The 23632-nt window shown below is 32.1% G+C and overlaps 1 protein-coding gene and 1 long non-coding RNA gene across 3 annotated transcripts in view; both read right to left on the bottom strand.

Moving 5' to 3' along the window:
• The window catches only part of LOC126750594 (beta-ureidopropionase), a 155922-nt gene that overhangs the window by 76125 nt on the left and 56165 nt on the right, over positions 1-23632 (bottom strand). For both annotated transcript variants that reach the window (XM_050460243.1, XM_050460244.1), the window contains exon 4: positions 9038-9167. In XM_050460243.1, the coding sequence (XP_050316200.1) occupies positions 9038-9167 (130 nt within the window). The remainder of the gene's footprint in view (positions 1-9037; positions 9168-23632) is intronic.
• On the bottom strand, positions 6133-9015 carry LOC126750596 (uncharacterized). Its single transcript, XR_007665766.1, has 3 exons — positions 7101-9015; positions 6394-6977; positions 6133-6286 (listed from the first exon to the last, which is right to left on the bottom strand). It is a non-coding gene; the product is annotated as an uncharacterized LOC126750596 (long non-coding RNA).

Raw genomic sequence — 23632 nt, 5'->3', positions numbered from 1 at the left:
TGTTATATTCCCTAATCACACGGTAGCTGTTCAAAGATGCAGTAACAATATCGAAAACATCCTCCTCAGAAGAACCTACCTTCTGGAACTAACTCCCGATTGTGAAGTTCATATTAAGAACAATATTTTGCGCAACTTTGTTACAATGAACACTAATTTCAAAAACATTTTATTACCTAAGCTTAATCTTAATCCTAATTATTCTACTTCTAATAATGTAATTAATTTTAAGCCTATAAAACTAGATAACGTTAATTTAAACGAACTAAGCATAGTAAAAAGTGCAATTGAAAATCAAAAACAAAAAATTAACTCTATTAATTCGTATATGTATACAGACGTTAATGGCTGGATAATCACTATGTATATATTAATTTTACTTTTAATTATATTCCTCTTCATAAAATTTTATAGGAATAAACTAAATTGTAAACAGAAACAGATGCCTAAAAAGCAAAACACCCAGAAGAAAAGGAAACCAGACCAGGAAAACCCAAGTGAAGAAAGAAAAATTCAATCACCAAAAGAATCCACCAGCCATCAACCCCAGAATTCTTTTCTAAAGGGCGGAGGAGTTATATGCAGACACCCTTAGACATTACCATTATGAGAACTACGCCCACACACGAGTTCCCGTGGAAACCCATGATCATCCAGAATATATGCAAGCGCATTTATTTTAAGATTATAAATACTATTGTAACCCATTTCAGTAAGCTTTATTCTTCTCTTGACTCTGTACATGTAGAAATTAAAGTCGTGATAATTTGTAAACGTGTTGTTTTTTAAAAACGCTCTTTTCCCGTTCGATCATAAAATTAAAGCTAAAGTTATTTTACTATGATAAAACAAGGGACCAAATTCGGTATATTCGACAATTGGAAGGTAAAAAACACCGTTGCTAGGGGTGAAAATTTTTGATTTTCTGAGGAATGATAATACAATATCTATAAATACTTACTATATATGAATTTAAAAAAAAAACGACGTATTAAAAAAAACTAGAATTATTTTACTATAATAAAAGAACAGGCCATATTGGGTATGTTCGACAATTGGAGGGTAAGAAAACACCGTTGCTAGGGGTGAACAATTAAGATTTTTTTGAGAATGATAAAACTATGTCTATAGATACTTACTATATATGTCGTTTGAAAAAGCTGACGTATTTTAAAAAACTAGATTTTTTTTTACCATGATAAAAGAAGAAACGAAATTGGGTATGTTCGACAATTGGAGGATAAAACAACGCCGTTGCTGGGGGTGAAAAATTAAGATTTTTTTAAGAATGATAATACTGTATCTAAAGATACTTACAGTGTGGCAGACGGATCTGAAACACTTCGGCCTGAGGTAAGGGGAATGCAGTAGTGGAGACAACATGGCCGACTTCATTCATGAAATGGACAGTGGCGTGTGGTATTATGTGAAGCTATTTAAATTCGATTTAAGGAAAATAATTTTAAAATTTATCAAAATAAATTTTCCTAATTAATTATTCATTTGTATGTTTTATGGTTTTAGAAATACGTTCTTTTTTTTTGGTATACAGGGTGTCCCATAATCAACGTCACAGGCATAACTTTTACATTTTTAACTTTTTATTAATAACTTTTTTATTTTTAACTATAAAAATTAAAAAAAAAAATTAATAGCTATAGGACCACTACCCAAAATTACTTAAAAAAACTACCCCCAACAAATACATCCGCCAAAAATGAATTTGTCGGGGGTAGTTTTTTTAAGAAATTTTGAGTAGTGATCCTATAGCTATTAAAAATATATTTAAAAAAACATATACCTAAAAATAAAAAAGTTATAGCCTGTGACGTTGATTGTGGAACACCCTGTATACAGGGTCGCACGCAAATATCTCTGTTGCGAAGCCGAATTTTGAAAACAAAGTTTAAACAAAAGTTGCTAAGGTCACAGGGAGCTGCGTCACTGCAATAGTACGTGTATTTTAAAGGTCATTAAAAAAAACAAAACAAAAGTCAAACGTCGACTAAAATGAGCCACCTGGTATAGATTATAAAAAACGAACAGCGTAAGCGTTTTGGCAATGATAAAAGTTCGGTTAAACTAGGAACGGGAATTTTTATGTTTTTTTATGCGAAATTTTCACTCTTTTTGGAATTTCCGAAAAAGTAAGGTAATTTGAGAAAAATATAAGGTAAATAACTTACCTAATTTTTCGTTTACTGTTATTTATATTAATGTTTTTTTTAAGTCTCACACACTTAAACATGTTTTTATTTTCACTGGTGAAATAAGCGAGCCTTCTTTACCTTCAGCCTCGTATTCACTATCGTCTTCACTACTACTGCCATTAGTGTTACTACCTCATTTCCTATTGTGATGACAAGGGGCTCGATTTCTTCCATGATTTGGTCAGTTTCCCGAAATTTTTCCTCCACAGTTCTGACGTGCTGGCAAAATTTCTGCCAATCATTTTCGGAAATCGAGGATATAGCATCCTCAGTAACCTCCTTTAAGGTTGTAATGTTAAAATTGCCAGTAGTATTCCGACTTCTTATTAAAAATTTGAGTCTTGCCCAAGCTAATTCAATTGGGTTTAACTCGCATAAATAAGGTGGTGTTTTTAATGGAGTATGCCCATGGGACCTTATAATACTATATAATTTTTTTGGTCACCAGGTGGTTTGTGGCGTAAAACCAAATCGAAAAGATCAAATTTTCTGGCACTTGCATCGTGTAACATATAGTATATGTAATACATAATAATATACAGGATAAACCTTCCACCCCATTTTTTTCAGCCATTTTCTTAAAAAAAAAATCGATATTAGGCTGCAAAGGACAAATTTATTTGGTATTTTTAACCCCTTAACTTTAACCCCACGCAGGGGTTACTATTAACTCCAAAATCTTAAATGGTAAGGGTATCACTCGACACCCCTTCCTATTTAAGATTTTGGAGTTGATAGTCATCCCCGCATGGGGGTTAGAGTTAAGGGATTGAAAATACCAAATAAATTTGTTCGCCTGAAGTCAAAAAACGATCATCAAAAATTTTTTTTAAAAGAAAATATCTGAAGAAACTGGGGTGGAAAGTTTTCATTAGCTCACCGTGTATGTACCGGGTGTACAACTAAGAGAGGTCGCCGGCCATATCTCAGTAACTAGTCATCCCACAGCAGAGGAAAAAAATATTTCTTATAAAAGCGGCAAAGAGAAATCGTTAGAAATTATTTATAAGTTCGTACGATGACCGCTAGGGGGCGTAATATAACATTGAAATAGAAAAAATTGGTTTTATTGAAAATATTCAAAGTGAATCCTAGAGAAGAATGATGCCATTTTAAAGCATGATAAATTCTAAACATTTTTTATTTCAAAATTTTGTTTTAATTTGTCAAATAATAGGTGGGGAAAGGGTTGAATATTTATATCTAAAATTGTTGATAACTTTTGATTGGCCTAACAAATTTTAACGAGCTTACTTTTGTTTTCAAGAATAATTATCAAGCTTTTATATGGTATAATTACTTAGCCGACTTAGTTGTTTTATTGAGCGCTAGAGGGCGGTTTGTGTTATTTTCGACTTTTTCAGCGATTTTCTGGCAAATATTAAATACAACCATAAAATTTTTTTTACTTAACCTAAAAGAGCATGAAAAAACATAAAAACTGACGCAAACCGCAACTCGATATCTTATTTTATTCCGAAATTATTAATTAAACTGTTTTTGAACAATAAAAATAAAACTCCAGAACTCAAATTTTTGTAATAAATAAATTGTTTTATATTTTTAATGGTGTCTTAGATGCTCAAACTGTTTTCCTTCATTTTTAATACACAATGATTACAATCGAAGTCGTTGCGTCGTTGACAGAACCGCTGTCTGGATTTATGCTGTGGGTAAGGAATTTATTGCATTGCGTATTTGGTCCTGCATGTCGTTGTGTGTTTTGGGTGGGGTGACAAAAACTACATCTTTAATCCTTCCCCACAGATAAAAATCTAGAACAGTCAGATCTGGGGATCGAGCAGGCCAAGGAAAAATACTTCCTTTTCCTATCCACAAACGATACTGTCTAGTTAAGTATTGACGAACTTGAACTGCAAAATGTGAAGGGCAACCATCATGTTGGAAAATTATTTGCCCTCTTGTTTCCAAATCAACATCTTCCAGTAACCGGGAGATCATTTTGCAAATAAATTAAATATACATTTCCAGAAAGTGTTTGATTGAAAAAGAAAGGACCAATAATTTTTCCGCCAATAATTCCGCACCACACATTTACAGTCCATCTGCCTTGGTGTTAAGTCTCGCGAATCCAACAGGAATTTTGTTCTGCCCAATAATGCAAAATATGCAGGTTTACACCACCATCACTGCTAAATGATGCCTCGTCCGTCCATAATATCTTCGAGATAAATCGGGTATCTTCTCTAACCATGTTCAACAGCCAATAACAGAAATTGAGTCTGTTATCAAAGTCTTTTTCGAGAAGCGCCTGGTGCAGAACCACGTGATATGGATAAAGTTTAAGTAAAAAACAATAAATATAAGATAATAGGATGCTTATTAGTGTTGCTACAAATAAAAATAGGTACCTGTGCTCTTTCAGAATATTTTCTACTGTGTCGAGGGACACTCCCAATTCCCTAGAAATATTTCGGATGCTTATGTGAGGGTTTATTTCAATATATGCCAAAATATTTATAACGTTTGCCTCTATGCGCCCTCGCCTTCGTCTTCGATGAATATTGCCGCGAATAATTTCAGTATTTCTTAGCCTGGTAGCTAAACCGGTAAAGACTCTATGATTATAGTGTTTTCTGTCAGGATATCTTTGGGCATACATACGGGCATGCGTGCATTTTTCATTAACTCAAAATACACTGCTAGCTACGTTTAGTACATTTTTAAAAACTTAAATGATTTCAAAATCTGTCTTCGACGTTACATTTGACATCGACCATAAACGTTTTATCATGGCCCCGAATATATTTATCAAATTCATTTGTTTCCAAAGCTTACTATTGACTATGTGACGCAATAATGCCAGGGCGGCGACAGATTTCATGGTTCAAAAACATTTTAATTTGTAATTTCGGAATAAAATGAGATATCGAGTTGCGGTTTGCACCAGTTTCTATGTTTTTTCATGCTCTTTTAGCCTAAATGAAAAAAATTACATTGTTGTATTTAATATTTGCCAGAAAGTCGCTGAAAAAGTACAAATTAAAACAAACCGCTCTCTAGCGCTCAACAAAACAACTAAAACGGCTAAGTAATTATACCACATAAAAGCCTAATAATTATCCTTTAAAACAAAAGTAAGCTCAAAAACATTTTGTCGAACTTGCATTGTCTTATTTATTTAATGTAACACGACGTTTCGGTTGGTAAGTATCTCCAACCGTTATTAAATGTAAACTGACCACGTCAAAAGTCAGTTTACACTTGATAACGGTTGGAGATACTTACCAACCGAAACGTCGTGTTACAATAAATAAATAAGACAATGCAAGTTCCACAAGATGTTTTCACTGTACCATTGTCTACCACCTTCAAAAACAAAAGTAAGCTCGTTAAAATTCGTTGGGCCAATCCAAAGTTATTAAGAATTTTAGATATAAATATTCAACCCCTCCCCCACCTATTATTTGACAGATTAGAAAAAAAGTTTAAAATAAAAAATGTTTAGAATTTATAATACTTTTAAATGGCAGTATTCTTTTTTAGGATTTACTTTGAATATTTTCAATAAAACCAATTTTTTCTATTTCAATGTTGTATTACGCCCCCTAGCGGTCACGGTACGAACTTGTAAATAATTTCCAGCAATTTCTCTTTGCCGCTTTTAAAAATATTTTTTTCCGTACGCTGTGCGATGAGTAGTTACTCAGATATGGCCGGCGACCTCTCTTAGTTGTACACCCGGTACATATTATGTAGGTACATTTATATATTTAAAATTTAAAATGTATCAGTTCAAAAGGCTTAATTAAGTTGTTATAGTTACCTTTCTTAGTTAACCAGGCGATTATATCTCTTTTTAAAGAGGATTTTGTTGGGGTTTTATCCTCCTGCACCGAATGATAAGGAGCATTGTCTAACACTATTACCGATATTACCACTATTACCTATACCGATTGGCAGGTATATTTGGGAGAAGTTTTTCCTTGAGCAATCTAGTAAAATTTTAAAACCCTATTCATTTGGCCATGTTAATCACCTTCCGGCTTTAAATTTTAAACAGGCATTGTCCACAAAACCCTTGTCGGAACCTGCATGAACAATTATTAGCCGACCTAAAATATCATTTAAAATATATATATTTCTCAAATTTAACGGGTCCTTGCCCGTGAAAAAATATATGACTGTAACTTATATACACTATTTTGTATTGTATGCTTACCCGTTGAACTAATATTTTTTAAAACACCAGTAACCGTATCGCTCTGCCAACATTTCTTCAACGTCAAATCGTTATCCACCCAAGTTTCGTCCAAGTAAATAATGTTTCGGCCTTCTTCACGATATTTTCGTATTTCGCGAAGATATTTGTATCTCCAGGAAAGAATAGTGGGCCTCTCCATTAAGATTTTCCTCTTATTTTGACACTTACGCCAAAAAAAGCCATTTGACTTTAATAAAAGCCGAAGCGTTTCCCTGGAATAGGAAAATTTTGCCTCTTCTTTGAATTTTCTTAACAACTTTCTAGTTGTCGGAACCACTTTATATTCCAGGTAAAATCTGGTGATACAATGCCTAACTATTTGAAAATGAAAACTGTCATCTTTTTCGACGACAGTTTTCCGTGGCCGTTTTTTCCCTGGACTGGCTAACATTTCATCAGGGTTATTTTGTCGCCTTTCTTCATCTTCCTTGTGAATTTTTCTCACGGATGATACGGAGACTCCGGTATAAAGGGAAACGCGATCAAACTTACGCTTAAGAGGCAATTTCATCGAACTAGTTGCAGCTTCTTCATCGCAAATCCTAATAACAACATTTTGAATGCATAGTTGGTATACAAAAAGCAATAAAATATAATATAAACTACTGTTTTTTTTAAAGGCACAATGTATTTCACTTTTTTTTAAATAAATTATTATAACTTACCTGTAAACGTTTGCTATCACTTTCCTCGTTTGCTATGAAGGACCTTACCCTCAGTGAATTTATTCATTATAATAAATGTTATTATTCGTATATATGTAGACAATAATAAAACAAACTAAAAAATTAAATATTAGAATAATAATTAAAATAAACGGAATCCAAAAATCAACGATAAAACGTACGCCACTGTCCACCCTTCAATAGTAATCAATGTTTTGAAACGGCAGAAAGGATTGTAAACAGGTGACAAAGACGCTGTCCAATGAACTGTCGAAATAATTCATAACAAAAACACGTGCGGCGAGGGAAACCAATCACAAGCGTTCAGGTTCATAATGGCTGACCCCTATTATACAAGAAGTAGATGTAGGAATGTAAAGGTGGAACGTAATGTTGCCAGATTTACTAAACATGATCCATTTTTTGGACAAACATTTAATTGTACCATATTTAATGGTAAATCAATTGCGTATTAAAGCCAAAATGAAATAACTATTTAGATTATAATTCTTAACATTTTACCCTCTATATCTTGTGATTGTAAAAAATCTTATATTGCATATTATTAGAAAGTAAGTCTCGCACAATTACGTTTTGAGGTGGCAACGTCGAATATTTTGGCCCACATTCCTGCCGCTGTTTCAGATCGACTTGCCAGACTATACTATATATGTCATTTATAAAAGCCGACGTATTTTAAAAATGATGCCAAATTTTCAAAAAAAATCCATTTTCCGTTCTCCGTAAACGTCTAAGGTACCATCAACCATCAATCACCTGTATAGGGTGTTCCATTTAAAAAATACCAAGTTTGCGCCCAATCTTAAAAACAGTACCCTAAAAAATTTTTAAATACGCCACCGACTTTTATATCAAAATATCTATTATTAAGCAGTTCTCATTTTTTTTCTATCTTATACAGGGCCTGAAAAATATCTCGAAAAGTGAACATTTTCGTTTTTGCCCTGTATTTCAGTAACAAAAGTAGTTAAAATATTTCTGCTTGTGGTTTGCGGGGTTGCGAAAACCGCAAAGGTATATCTTAAAAAATTACAGAGATACCGTGAAATCTCGTCCAAAATGGGACACAGGCTACAGTGGGTCGCCAATCATTTTGTATATTTATAACTTAAATTTAGTGCCATAATATGAAATTTAATTATATTACTCTATTTCAGAAGTGTGTAGAGCAATAAAACCTCATTAGGTATGCAAAAGTGGTACCTGGTGATCCACCAATATTTTATGCCACTACCTTAGTTGGGTATTAGTTTCAATGTAAAATTCTTTCTTTTCGTTGATTGCAGGTAGTGCCACCCGGTTTTGGGTCAATTTATGAGTTTTGCCCATTGTTACCCACTGATAAACATTGAAAACGGTTCGCCAAAGGCGTGCAACTGGGACTTGTTTTTTACCTTATATTTAATGTACTTAAATGCTATTTTATTTTAGAAAGTTACTTTTGTTTAAATGGAATAATATATTTTTTTCACAAATTTATTGAACATAATATGTAGAGTAAAACAGTTGAAAATGTCACTTTTGGATCTGGCACTTTTTGAACAGTGTATAACAATTTTAAATTATAATAGATTGTAGTCCTCTTCGTCATCTGACGAACTGTCATACAGAACGGAATTCCCCAGTTTATTGCTCTATACACTTCTGAAATAGAGTATAGTTCAGTTTCCTTTTTCTCAAGGGTGCAAAAACTCGTTTTGGAAAACTGCTTGCAGAATTAAAGAAAAGGTCACTTTGATTATTATTGTTGGCGTTCTTCTCGATAAACACCAGAGAAGCGATAGGCTTTTAGTTAAAATTTTAAGAATTGCTTTATTTTTATGCGATTACTTATTATATGAAAATATATTAATTGTATAAAAATATATTTTTTATTTATGCATTGTATTTCTATTACCAGGAAAAGTATAACTTACTCCATGCTTCTTGAAAACAAAAAATTTTAGCATCCATCTGAGCAGCTGCTTTTATCACCTCTTTCGCCATTTTAAACATTGCATCTTTCATTTCTTGAATTTTCGTGGTTGTTGGCAAAGGAATTTGGTTCTAAACAAATAATACTATATTACTTACAAAAAATTGCAACAAAATACAAAAATAGTTAATAGCAAATATTCGATTTGATCCGAAAATTGGAATCATGTGATAAATAAAAGAGGGTCGTATTTATTAAAAAGAGAAATGTAAGTTTTTTAAATGGTACTTAATCTAATAATAAATAAAGAAAGTTTTTTTTCGGCAATTATTTCTTTTTTAAATTAAAATGTACCTTAATTTATTATTGACTTATTGTTGGATCAAAATATAAACATGTTATATAATATTTTAACGACCTCAAACTTTTGTATTTCAAATGGCTACCAAACATGGTATACAGGGTGTTCCGTTGATCATGCTACAAACTTCTAGGGCAGATCGAAAACGTCAAAAGAAAAACAAAAGTTCATATAAACATGGGTCCGGAAAAGCTTCCTCAGAGAGCTAGGGCTCTTTGAAAATAACCTTTAAAAACTAGTTTTTTTTTTAATAGCTCCGGAACTACTTTAGCTACCGCAACCAATTTTAGGAGGTAAATTATTGTTAGTACGTTTATTCTTTTGAACCTACTAAATAAAAAAAAATTTACCAGGGGCATCATCAGTTGAATTACCTATTATTATTAATAAAGAATTTAAAAAAAATCTGGAGTAAATAAAAAATAAATTTTTAAAAAAAGTTAAGGTAGCCACATTATTAAATTGGTACTCAAATTAATTAACTGTCACTTTAATTACCTTGAGGCATAAAATGCTTAAATGATTTTAAGTATAATAACCAACAAATTAACAATTTTAGAAACGTAAACAAATTTTGTTAAAGATTGGTATTACAAAAATAAACTTAAAATATTAATTGCTCAAAATGCCGACCGCTAAGATCGATACATTTATTGTATCTACGCACCATATTAAGGTTGACGTGCTTGAAAATATCAGGCGTGGTTTGGATTACTTCAGCAGCTGCGGAAATTCTGGCCACCAGGTCTTCTTCTGACTCGACTGGAGTTTCATATACGAGACTTTTCATATGCCCCCAAAGAAAAAAATCTAAGGGTGTCAAATCTGGAGAGCGCGCTGGCCAGGTGACAGGGCCTCCGCGGCCAATTCAGCGCCTTCCAAAATTTTCATTTATAAACTCGCAGACAATAAGTGAAAAATGAGCTGGCGTTCCATCGTGTTATACCATAAGTTCTGTCGTATATTTAAGGGCAGATCATCTAATAGTTCTGGCAGTACATTTCTTAAAAAATTTAAATAAATATTTCCCGTTAAACGAGGAGGCAACATAATTGGACCAATTAAGCGTTCTCCAACAATGCCGGCCCACATATTGACCGAAAACTTATGTTGATAGCTCCTAAAATGAATACCATAAGGGTTTTCCTCACTCCACACATGATTATTCTTAGAATTAAAAATGCCTTCTTTTGTAAATAAAGCCTCGTCAGTAAAAAGGACATATTTTGGAAATTGAGGTTCTTCTGTTCACCGGTCAAGAAACCACTGGCAAAAATTCACGCGGGACATAAAATCATTGGGTCCTAATGATTGCACCTTTTGCAGGTGGTAGGGCCGAAGAAGCTGTTCATTAACAACGTTCCATACCCTAACATGATTTACATGCATCGCATTAGCTACTGCTCGAGTACTTACTGATGGATCTTCAAATCTCTGAAGCACTTCTTCCTTAAAATCCGGAATTCGGATGTTCCTTTGCGCGCCATTATCTTGGCGTTTTATTTTAACGGAGCCAGTCTCCCTGAGCCGTTGATTGACTTTTTCAGAAAGTGTGTGAGCTGAGATTCGCCTTTTGGAAAACCGCTCTTCATATAGTCGAGAAGCAGCTCTACCTTTACATCGAATTTCCCCATAAATTAAAAGGATATCGGCGTATTCAGCAAAAGTGTAATCTTCCATTACTTAACCGTAATAAAAAGGGAATTAATATCATGTAAAAAATACTGACAGTGATAAATTTAAAAAATACCGATAGTGGCAATGAATTAGAATTATTATTATTATTAAAATAATTAATCAGGTGCTGTATCTTAGTTTGGTTTTAGTCAATTTCCACAAAAACGGTGATATTTACCGACTTTTACTAAGAGCACCCTTTTTATGTAAAAAGCATAGGAACATCATAATCTAATGCCCAAACGGGCAGAAAGTCTTTAAGAAATGGGCCTAAATTTACCAAATACCTCCCTGATTGTGAAGCCCCTGGTAATTTTTTTTTTTTATTTAGTAGGTTCAAAAGAATAAACGTACTAACAATAATTTACAACTCCCAAAATTGGTTGCGGTAGCTAAAGTAGTTCCGGAGCTATTAAAAAAAAACTAGTTTTTAAAGGTTATTTTCAAAGAGCTCTAGCTCCCTGAGGAAGCTTTTCCGGACCCATGTTTATATGAACTTTTGTTTTTCTTTTGACGTTTTCTATCTGCCCTAGAACTTTGTAACATGATCAACGGGACACCCTGTATAGTAATAAACAGATAGATGGATCCAAATATATTTTTTTTAAATATGCATTTATTATTTGCGAAAAAATAACTAATGCTATTTTGAAATTCTTCCCAACATTTTTATGCAGTATATTTGACTTATTTATTTTACCAGTATTTTGCAGTAACTTATAAAACTAACACTGCACTAACTAGCATTTTTAATACGTTTAAATATTTAATTTAATTGGACAAACACTTGCCAATGTTCGTGAAAAATTTCAAAACAGGCTTTATTATTGTCTCGCGAATAATGGTGCACATTGCGACTTAATAAAATAATTTCTGTGAAATAATTAAATTGTTTATTTTTAAAAACCTTTTTAAAACCTTACTGTTTAAAAGTCTATTAAATTTACATTTTGTATACGCCGTTGGGTGGTATATTGTATGCCCTTTAAAATGATATATCACACTATATGTAGCTATTTGCAAGCCCACCGAGAAGGGACGAAGGATGAGGAATTCCCCCAGGCCTGAGGCTTTTGGAGAGGTCCGGAATTCTGTGGTGGTAATTATTCTTTTTTTAGCTGCCACTCCCATGATTTCCTGGTATACATTTAAAAACTTGTTCGATTCGATTCATTGATTTGATTTATTTTATTCATGTGTTCATTATTTGCGGATTCATAGTTAATTATAAGGATTATTAAAATATAATATTTAACATCAATAAATACAGAGTGTCCCATAATGAAGACATTCATATTCTTTGATACGATTTGACTAAATTTGTCTAGTCCGAAAATTGATAATAACCGAGATACAGGATGTTATTAAAGTTTTAAATTTATCTTAACAATTCATACAACAAGAAACATCGGCACAAAATTTGGTCATATAGGGTTTTTGGTGTCGAGAAATTGGAATTTCTGTGTAAATCCTATAAGGCACTATCGGCGATAAAAATGTATACAACTTTTGTTATACTGCGGGCCTTAGTGTATATGGATTTTTTATAAAAATCTTAAAATTCCAATCAATATTACTTAAGAAAGGTATACCTTTGTCGAGTGGTTCAGAGTAACCGTTTTTGAGATAATTGAATTTGGAATGCTTCAATTTTTGATTTTGTTCAAGTAGTAGTTTCAATAGTAAGTTGAATAGTATAGAAATAAGATGTCATAGTCGTATGAAATTTATGTTCGTCGTGAAATTTATGTTTTTTTATCTTACAACAAATGCTGAAGGTGCTCTCCGTTAACTTCTATACACTTAGCTATCCGTTTATCGAAAGACTACTTAATATTAAACAATATGTTGTCTCGAAATAATTCTGCTGCATTCTGATTTCATGTATCCCCCATAGGGCAAAGTCGAGGGGGTTAAAATCAGGGCTTTGAGCCGGCTAGGGCATTTGGCTCTGATCACCGATCCAGCGGTTAGGATAAACTTGATCGAGATATTCTCTGAAAGGTCTGGAAAACTGAATAGGGGCACCATCCTGCATGAAAATTATGTGTCTCCGTAAATGCTCTGTAAATGGAAGATGTTTCAAAAGTTCGATCTGTAAATTTTAAACAGGAGGGAAATGGCAAGGATGCAGTTTTTTCTTTAAGGGATAGTCCAGAGATTGGTGAAGGATGAAAAGAACCGCTTTCTCCAAGTCCTACAGCTTTTTAAAAGTTTTAAAATTAGGATACCTTTTATTTGGAAACATCCCAAGCAACACACGATAGTTAAATAAACATTTAATTTTGGTTTGCACCAGGTGTATATTTTTTGGTTGAACTTCATCGATGAATATCAAATAAAATGTCCGCGTGATGAAAGAATTTAATATGAGGTTTATGTTTATTACGTTTAGCAAGAAAATTTATTACACAGCAATCATATACAATCATTATTTCATAAAAGTTAAACGTTTAACTATGGTATATTTTATATATTTAAAATGTAGTTAAGTATGACGTTTACAAAATGCATTTAGTAAAATGAGCTTCTTAGCAAATATACTTTCAATAAATATCCTATGAACAAAAAGTTGAATTCGTAGTTATAGAAAACCAGTACAAAAACCTTTATTTTAATCGTTGAATAAGTTTTTTTTAATCTTTACTAACAATGTAGATTTTTTTTTAATTCGCATAGATTTTATCAGGTGGTAAAAAAAAGTACACCACTGCATTTTTCTAAAATAAATTTTGTTTTTTAAAGCTATCTTTATTTTTGAGCAAATTTATATTCTTAGCTTTTATATCTTATATGGTATAATGGTAGTGGTTGATACACGTTAATGCATTTCGTTCTTTTTCTAGATTTCCTTGTGTATGATATTCCATTATTACACTATAAAATATATAAGTGTATGAAAAGATATATCGTATGCGTCTATTTATGATATCGAGATCATTTCATCAAATGTTTGAGGTGTAGTAATTGAATTTAAAAACTAGATATGTAAATCCCGTATAAATTTTTTTAAATGCCTAAATCTTAAAAAAAAAAAACACGTCAAATTAGTTATACAGGGGGACGTTTAATTATGCATTTACTGATGTTCTGTCAATCACCTCCACACCTCCAGCTAAACTCACTTTAATATGTCAAATGGGAACCCCCATCGTGTGATACATCATAGTAAGGAGCGTAAAATTCTCTATTCAACGGTACCAAAAAAAATTAAATCGGTAAATGTGTAAGCAAATAGTTAGCGAAAATGTCTAGAAATAATGAATATTTTATTTACGCCAAACTTTGGTATGTCTAATGGCTACCCCATGGTGTGATACATTATTTTAAAGGGCATTCATTATGCTATCAATGGTTGTAAAAAAAAATAAAATTGATTGACCAAGAAGCAATTAAAGTGTAAATCGGTAGGGTAGAAAAACAAATTTAATTAGTTTAACAAATTTATTTTATTAAATGTTCAAAATGCGCGCCGTTATTAGCAAGACAATAAAAAAGCCTATTTTCAAACTCCTATCGAACATTGGCAAGGGTCTGCCCGCTAATTTCTCTGCATTCTTGAAATATTCTATTTTTTAAATTCTCAATACTCTCAGGTTGGGTTTTATAAACTTTGCTTTTTAAGTAGCCCCAAAGAAAAAAGTCTAGTGGGGTTAGGTCCGGAGACCGCGCAGGCCATTCGATTGCACCACGTCTGCCAATCCACTTTTCTCGAACATTTTCATCAAGCCACTCTCGAACTACCAAAGTGTAGTGCGCGGGAGCTCCATCCTGCTGAAAATGTATATTATTTTCATTCAATAATATAGCACCATGTTGATCTACTTGATTTTTCATAGATTGGATGATGGAAGGGTATATTGCATTTTCTAAAAGGTTTAAATAAATTTCGCCAGTTTTATAAGGAAAGAACTTTTTTTTTTAAACTTTATGTACGGAACCAGTGGAAATATTTGTTAGTTTTGCGGCGTTTGGTATAGACAAAGTTGGATCCATAGCAAATTGTCCTAGTACTTCAACTTGGCATGCTTCATCGACAGCTCTATTTTCATATTTTTTCTTATTGCAAATCGATCCCGTCTCTTCAAATTTTCGTATCAATTCTAATACGTATTTATGGCTCACGTTTTTATCTTGATACCTTTCATTAAATGCTCTCGCGGTTCTGCGAGCACACCGATCTTGAGCTCCATAAAGGAAAATTATTTCTATTCTTTCGGCTAGCGTATACACCATTTTATTAACTCACTGTTTTAAATAAAATTAAAAAATTGCACGCGTCAAACTGACAGTTTTAGCAATAATAAATCGCCTGCTTTTTAAACCCCTTAAAAATGTAAGGTATTGCAGTGTTTTCTTGTACCTATTAGGTAGGTTTCGCAAAAAATACAAGTGAAATAAATACACATACAAAGTTATAAAACTGCAAAGATTTTTGCAAAAAATTTGAAGATACTTTTTTCTCGCAAATAACGGTACACATTCTACTTAAAAAAATAAATAATTTGCTTGAACTAAATGTACTATTTGTTACCACACATTTTAACTTCTAAATTGCTTGTATTTTTTTTTGTTTTGATGATCTATTATAAAAAATGTAAGAATTTTAAAATGATGTAGGTACCACACTAAAAGTATTCATTTAAAATACCAAAGTTTGGCGTAAATAAAATATTAATTATTTCTAGAGATTTTCGCTAACTATTTGCTTACACATTTATCGATTTAATTTTTTTTTGGTACCGTTGAATAGAGAATTTTACGCTGCTTACTATGATGTATCACACGATGGGGGTTCCCATTTGACATATTAAAGTGAGGTTAGCTGGAGGTGAGGAAGTGATTGACAGAACTTCAGAAAATGCATAATTAAACGTCCCCCTCTATATCTAATTTGGTGTTCTTTATGCGTTAAAATTTTCTAGGCACATACGCATAACATGTCCTGCATTTCTAGGTTAGAAAAAACGTCGTATCGTGGCATTATCGATTTTCAGACGAAATTTTTGCTTAGAAGTTTTTTAAGCAAAATCCAGCACATAAGTTTGACAGAAATAATATTTGATATCACCATAACGCGGCCCCTACATGATTTTATTTCTATCAAAGCCTGCTGAAAGATATTGAAAAATTACGTGTATCCAAAAGTCACGGTTTCAATAATCCTGCATTATTGAAACCGTGACTGTGGTGCTTTCTTATTTTTTTTTATATCGAAACTAACCCAGTTTCGATTAGTACTACTTAGCTCTGGATGTGTTTTTGATTTATTTATTCCTCGATAAACTGAATTTTCCTAGAAAAAAATGCATTCTAAATAACATACATTTGCATTCTAAATAACATACATTTTTTATTTAGGCCGCATTCAGAATTAAAGATTATCCCAAAAACGGTTGCTCTGAGCAACTTTTGTTTTTTGTTATTAGAATGGGAAATACTGCTTTATCACTAAATAAAATGTTTTTCGAAAAATCAACATTAATTTCTTGTTTTTGCAAAATCCAAGAAGAAAGTGTACGGTGTGCAGCATGGTTCAATGGTTTTTAATCTTGGTTCAATTGAATCTTATAAGCATAAAGAAATGAAGATCGTTTGTGAGAATTGAACGGGTAGTGGGTCTTTGAAATATGCAGCTGTGATGCACGATGAACGATAGATGTTTCTGGACTTTCCGCGCATTATATCTAATAAATCCTACAACTCCACTCCTGTATGGTATTTGTAAAATTTACAAGACCAATATTCCGAAAAGACCAGTGGTTTCTTTTGTTCTAACTATGAACACTATACACCTCTTCTTGATTTAATTGCATTCTGAGAAAGGTGACTAACCTTAAAAGTGTTAATTCTAATAACTCTGAGGAGTTAACTAATAACTTTCTAATATCCCTCAACAATCCAAATTATTTCTTTGGGCGTAAAACATCTTTTTTCCTGCATCAACCTCCTACATACTGTTTGAAGTTAGGAAGATCTCTTCTATAAAAGGCAGCTCTTAGTCGAATTCAAGCGATTGGTAAGAATTTTGAACATCTTTTAAAATATAACACGTATTTTTTTCTCTCCCAAATTTTCCTTGTGTTTTTGTCATTTACTAATACGGTTTCCGGTACAATCACGTTTCCCCATGTCCGAGGTTGGATACCACTGCGCAGACCTTAATGCGCTAAGAAGTAAGAAACGTTTGTTTTGGGGAGAACTGCCCACCATTACATTTTGGCACAATAGTTTCGGAATACCCTGTATATTATTTCCTAATAATATTCATTATAGTTTTTATTTGTTTGTCGCGAAAAACAGGAATATTTTGGATATTTTAAAGCCCTACAGAATATTATTAAAGAGAACATTGGAGAAACTTAAAAGAGGAGCCATGTCTACAAACCAATCCGTATTGCAGCACATCGCAGCATCAATTTGTAGAATATGCATTTTTTTTCTAGAGGTTTTATCCAATTAAAATTTAATCATCAATACGAGTGTGGAGTCGTAACGAATTATAATAGTTTTTTACTTTATTTTAGGTAAAACTTTTTTAAATCAACATTTTTAAACCCTGCTGGTTTAAGATTATAATTTGCGACGACGCGTTCGCAACAATATAATAATTATTTATTATTTGTATAGCATCCGCAGTAGGTATGCTATTCTTTGTATTCTCGCTATATCAGTTTAAAATTAGGTATTTTTTGTCTGTTAATACTTCGGATATTAAAATTTTCCTGCATAACTAATTTTTAATTATCTTAATTATCCGAAATTTAACCTTCTAACTTTAAAATTAAAATAAGAGTGATGAAAATTAAAATAGTTATACGCGAGTGATATACACAAGCCATAAGAATAACGCCGAATAATCATATTAATAGTATAAATAGATATATGAAATAATTACAGATAACGTACCAGTGTCAAAGCTAGTTGCTGTTCGGCTAATCGTTCAATTAATTTTAAGATTTTAATATAAGAATATCGTGTGTATCTTTTAGTAAATAATAAAAGTTTTAAGTTCGCCGGCTTGTATACATAATTGGCGTTGCGAACAGGATAGGGCAATTCTACCCTATAATATATATCATTGAATAGAAATAATTTTTAAATCTGCAATAAAGGATAATGCCCTATATCCGACCTATACAAACTTCGTAGAGTGTCAGTGAAAAAGTTCTGGAAAATCTCCAGAGTCGGCAGAAAAAATTGGTACAGCCAAAAATCCTGACGTACGGCCAGTGACTTTAGGATTAAGACCATCGACCGAGCTGTCGAGGCGTTCTCCGTTACCAGTTCCTTAAAACCTAGACCTTTAAGCCGACCATTCCTGAGGCAAATCCAGAGACCAGTACACTACAAGCTTTATGGATACGTTGATTGTATTGTAACTAACTACTGAATTTCCATATTTTTTCTACTTTTATATATTACTATTTTATGCCTAAATCCACGAAATCATCTACTGCTGCTTTAAGGAAATATAGGTTTTCTTTAGGATTAACTACTATTAAAGAAAGTGAAGATCAAACACTTAGCTGACTGATTCACATAGTTCATCAAGTATTAAAAAAATCTTTTTGCAAATCAAGCTTTAAGTTCAAACTCACCACAAGAAGAAACACTATCAGATATGGAAGACATTCGTTTCCATATATCTCTTTTACCAACTTTCTCAGGTATACAAAATCACTTAGAAAGCTTTATCATGTCAATAGATGAATTTTATAGCCTTTATGAAAATGAAAATAACGATCAAAATAAAGTAGTATTAGGAGCTGTAAAAAGTAAATCAGTAGATGAAGCAGGCAACTTTTTATTAACTCGGCGAGATTTACAACGTTAGCAAGATCTAAAAGAAGCTTTAAGACGAAAATTTGGAGACCCTAAAACATATCATGTTCTCTTACAACAATTACTCTCAATATCTCAAAATTTATAAAAATAAAAATATATAAGATTTTGTAGAAAGATTTAAAACTTCTGTTTAAAGAATCTCCGCTAAAATTCAATGCGAAGTGTCAGATTTAAATTGAAGATTAATTTTAAATGATTAAGTTCAAAACACATCTGTATTAATATTGACTGCAAATTCACCTCAAACGTTACAAACAATGCTCAGCTCATATTACAAAGACCTACCTTTAGATGAGGCCTTAAAATATGTATTGAATTATAATATAGTAGAGTCGCAAATTAATTTTACGAATTCTAACCATTCTTTATCCTATTTTAAACAATCTTCTAATAATTTATGTCACCCACTACAAACAATGGTGAAGAACCTTAACCCAAGAATTCCACCAATGAGATTTCCTGACCAATCTCCTTAATTAAAATAATCATGCCATGCCGGTAGAAACCAGGCCCTCTACCTCCTTACAGTTTAATAACCCCTTAAAATTCTCAAGCGACCATAAATGTTTTCGCCCCTCGACATTAACAAACCTATATTAGAACGACCAACACTAATGTGTACTATATCCACTGCTGGCCCTTCGAGAGTTTGCCAAAATCCTCCTTACAATCAAAAGTTCTTTAGACCTTCTGGTCCTCCTAACTTTATATCTTAAGAATTAACAAATGTAAAAACCTACCCTTATCTAATATATGCACCTCCAGAATATCAACATAAGAACTGTCCTTATACTAACGAAAATACATCCTCAGTAGACTATACAGAGGAGTATTAACAACCAGCACATCCTGAAAATATTACTGAACAAACCATCGCTATTCTGAAGAAGAAAATTTTCGGATATCAGCGGACGAATAACAATTGACCTAAATAATATAGCTCAGCAAATAGAATTATCATATATTTACTTCCCTGAAATAGACCCAACGATACTTATAGATTCCGGAGCCTCCGACTCTATTATCAACCCAAATATTGCACAATTTTTTGAAGAAGATATCTTATATGAACTGTTTTGATGCTCTGATTGGATTAAAAGATCTTAAAATTTTAAATGCTCTTATAGATTATAAGACCATAACCTTTTTTTCTTGCTTTCAATAAACGACTAGAAAAACCAATTGAGAACAGCTGTAAAAATTATCTAATAATTGCAGTAAATTATGAAAACGGTATAGCAATTTTACCTATCTTTCATCTATCTTCACTAGAAAAATCACAAATTTTTCCTCTTTGTCAAGAATTTAGAGATATCATGTACCACGAAGACTGTGACTTAATTTTCAGGAGTCAAACCAAACACATGATACGCAACAATAATAATAGGCCTATCTACGCAAAATCCTATTGACACCCACCGCCATGAATCTTGAAATTAAATCCCAAATTCAAAAATTAATAGGCAATAAAATTATTAGGCCATCTATCGCTCTCTATTCCCCCCTGTTTGGATTGTGCCAAAGAAAACATATAGATCACATTAGATTAATTTTTAAAATGCTTAAAGAAGTAAACCTAAGAATTCAATCAAATATGTCCGAATTCCTTTGCAAAGAAGTATCATTTCTAGGCCATGTCATAATATCAGACGGCATCAAACCAAATCCATTAAAAATCAAAGCCATCCAACGTTACCCCATGCCAAAAACTCAAAAAAAGATTAAAGCCTTTCTAGATCCTATTATTGGCTACTACCGCCGATTTATAAGAATTTTTTCAAGAATTATTTTTCTTATAACTAGGTATTTAAGAAAAAGTAGCGAAAAATTTATAGGTAATTACGAATACATTGATGCCTTTAAAAATGCAAAGAACTTATCACAAATTCTCCAATTTTACAATATCCCGACTTCAAAAAACCATTTAAACTAACCACCGATGCTTCCAACATCGCGCTGGAAAGTGTATTATCACAAAACGATCACCCAAGCATATTACTCAAGAACCCTTAACTCGGCCGAAACAAATTATTCTACTATAGAAAAATCTTCTTGCCATTGTTGACTGCTGATCACACACTCATCACAACCCTTTAGTTTGGCTCTCTAAGATCAAAAAACTCAATTCTTGACTAATTCGATGGAGGTTAAAATTAGAAGAATTTAACTTAGAGATTAAATACAAGAAAGGGAAAAAAATTTGTAGCTGATGCTTTTTCTCGCATTGAGATTAATGTCCATGAAAAAGATGACCAAGAATCCATCGCCCCAAATGTTGATAACACAATAGCTAATCTAGATATAGTCTAATAAAGATATAGTCTACCTTCAACCCAATTTCCAGCTGAAAATCAATTTTTTAACTCAAACAATGACCAAAATGATATAAACGACAACGATATCGATGTAACAGTTCACTCGAGTAATGATACTCTTGGAAAGTTACTACGCATTTCAGAACTACCGGTCAACTATGCATCAAACAGAGTCATCATTAGCTATGGTGATGATTTTAAGTATACTCATTCTTCAAGACCCTTCAGAAAAAACCACCACTTTATTAAAATAAATAAGACAAATCGACAGGAACACTGGAGATGAAGAACTAAAATTCGAATTTCAACGCATGTCAACGCAATGCCTCCTCTAAACTAGTTTCAAAAAAAGTTTTTCAAAGTTTTCAAAACTTTACACATTGACATATTTCAATTTTCAAACTGCCAATTTTTAACAGTCAAAATATTTTCAAAATATGCCCAAGCATATTACATAGCTGACAAAAATGCCATCACCATTTTAAATAAATTGAGACATTATTTTGCACATCATAATAATGTTCCAAAACGAATAGTTGCTGACCAAGGTAGAGAATTTCAAAACCGCCTCTTTAAAGAATTCTGTCAGCTTTTCTATATAGATTACACAACTCTCGGCAACTCTTCCTCAGTCCCAAGTCCCGTAGAATGATTGCACTCAACATTATTATAAAACTTAAGAACTTTAAAAGTCGAAAATCCTGACGAGAGTCTCCAAAATCTGATGATATCTGCAACATTAATTTACAATCAAAGCATTCATTCCACCACTACTTTAATGAACTTACCATGAATAATAAATAATATAATAATATGAATAATAAATAACATCACAATATCACAAAACGAAAAAGCAAAGTTCTACCACTCCATGAACATACCAAGAATCAAACTTTCCAAAAGCAATAACATAACACACAAAAACAAAACAGAAACACAGAAACTCCTCTTAACATTCCAGAGAACGCAACAGTTTACAGAAAACCTAATTTAGAAATAAAATTAACCCGACCTACATTTCCATAAAAGTAACAGACATTAACAAAAATAAAATAACAGACATGCCAAAGAAAAAACCTACCACAACTCTTATTAGAAAAATAAAAAGAATGAGACAAAAACCGATTTCTTTGCAGCCTTCTGATCCTCCTGATCCTGAAGAGCCCATGCCTAGCACTTTAAGTTCAAAAACTACCTAACAATGGATATAACTTGAAAGAAATCTCTCCATCCCTAGTACTAAGTCATTACCACTCCACCTATATCCCATTTAATTTTACAAAAATAAGTAAAGTAATCTCTTAGATCATCGTAATAAATCTTTGTTTTAAACATAAGTTAATGACCTAGTAAAACTACTTAATAAGACATATGACACCTATGCAAAATGAAATAAAATCCATGGACAAGATTAATGAACTCAGTTCATTTGCAAAAAATATTATGAGACAATTCCAGGAAAATGTAAAGGTTGCTAATGAAAACTCCAATCGCATTCGTACTAAATTTTATAATTTAGAAAACGATATATTATTTATTCTATTATTACAAAATAAGTTTAAACAGCTTTCTAATTTAAATGACTACCTAAAAAAATTACTTCGTATGATCTCATTTGCAAATTTAGAAACACGAGATTTGGAAATACTTACCTTAAAAAACATTATTTAAATCTGGGACTATTTAAGAATGTACTATCCTAAAAAATCTCTATGGTCCCTTAATCATATATCTGAATTAAGTTTAATTTGTAAATCAGGATTTTTAATTTTAGAAGAAATGGCAATTCTGGTAGTTAAGGAACCTATCTTTAATGAACATAAATGTAGCCTTAAGTTTGTGTATCAAATCCTAATAATGAATCTAAAATCCTAATTATACCTAGTAAATTTTAAAAAATTACAATTTACAATTTACGAAAATTGAAACAAAAAAAAACAGAAACAATTTACGAAAACTGTTATCAATTCGAAAAGGTCACTTTAACTTAATGTCATTTTATTGAAAGTCAATGTGACGTATAAACCATGATACATTTTCTCTGTCAATTAACAATATTTCCATAGCTTTGCCAGAAATTAAAACTGTCCCTAATACCAACTTATCCATAAATATACAACTTTGACATCTTACGAACCCTAAGAAAATTCAAGAAGATTTATTAGAAGATATAAGCTTTGAAGATATAGAAATTAAGCAACTTTTCAAAATCAAGCAAATTGTATATAATAATTATTGTTTTATTTTTAACATTTTGTATTTTAGTTTTAGGCATTTATTTGTATCAAAAAATAGGTTAGATAAACAATTCCTGTAAAACTTTTACAAAAGTTCATTAACGAGGACGTTAAAAACTCTAAGAGTGAAGGAGTGATATCCACAAACCATAAAAATA

This window comes from Anthonomus grandis, chromosome 2 (assembly GCF_022605725.1).
Source record: "Anthonomus grandis grandis chromosome 2, icAntGran1.3, whole genome shotgun sequence".
NCBI classification, from domain to species: domain Eukaryota; kingdom Metazoa; phylum Arthropoda; class Insecta; order Coleoptera; family Curculionidae; genus Anthonomus; species Anthonomus grandis.
This window is presented reverse-complemented; position numbering and strand designations above follow the sequence as displayed.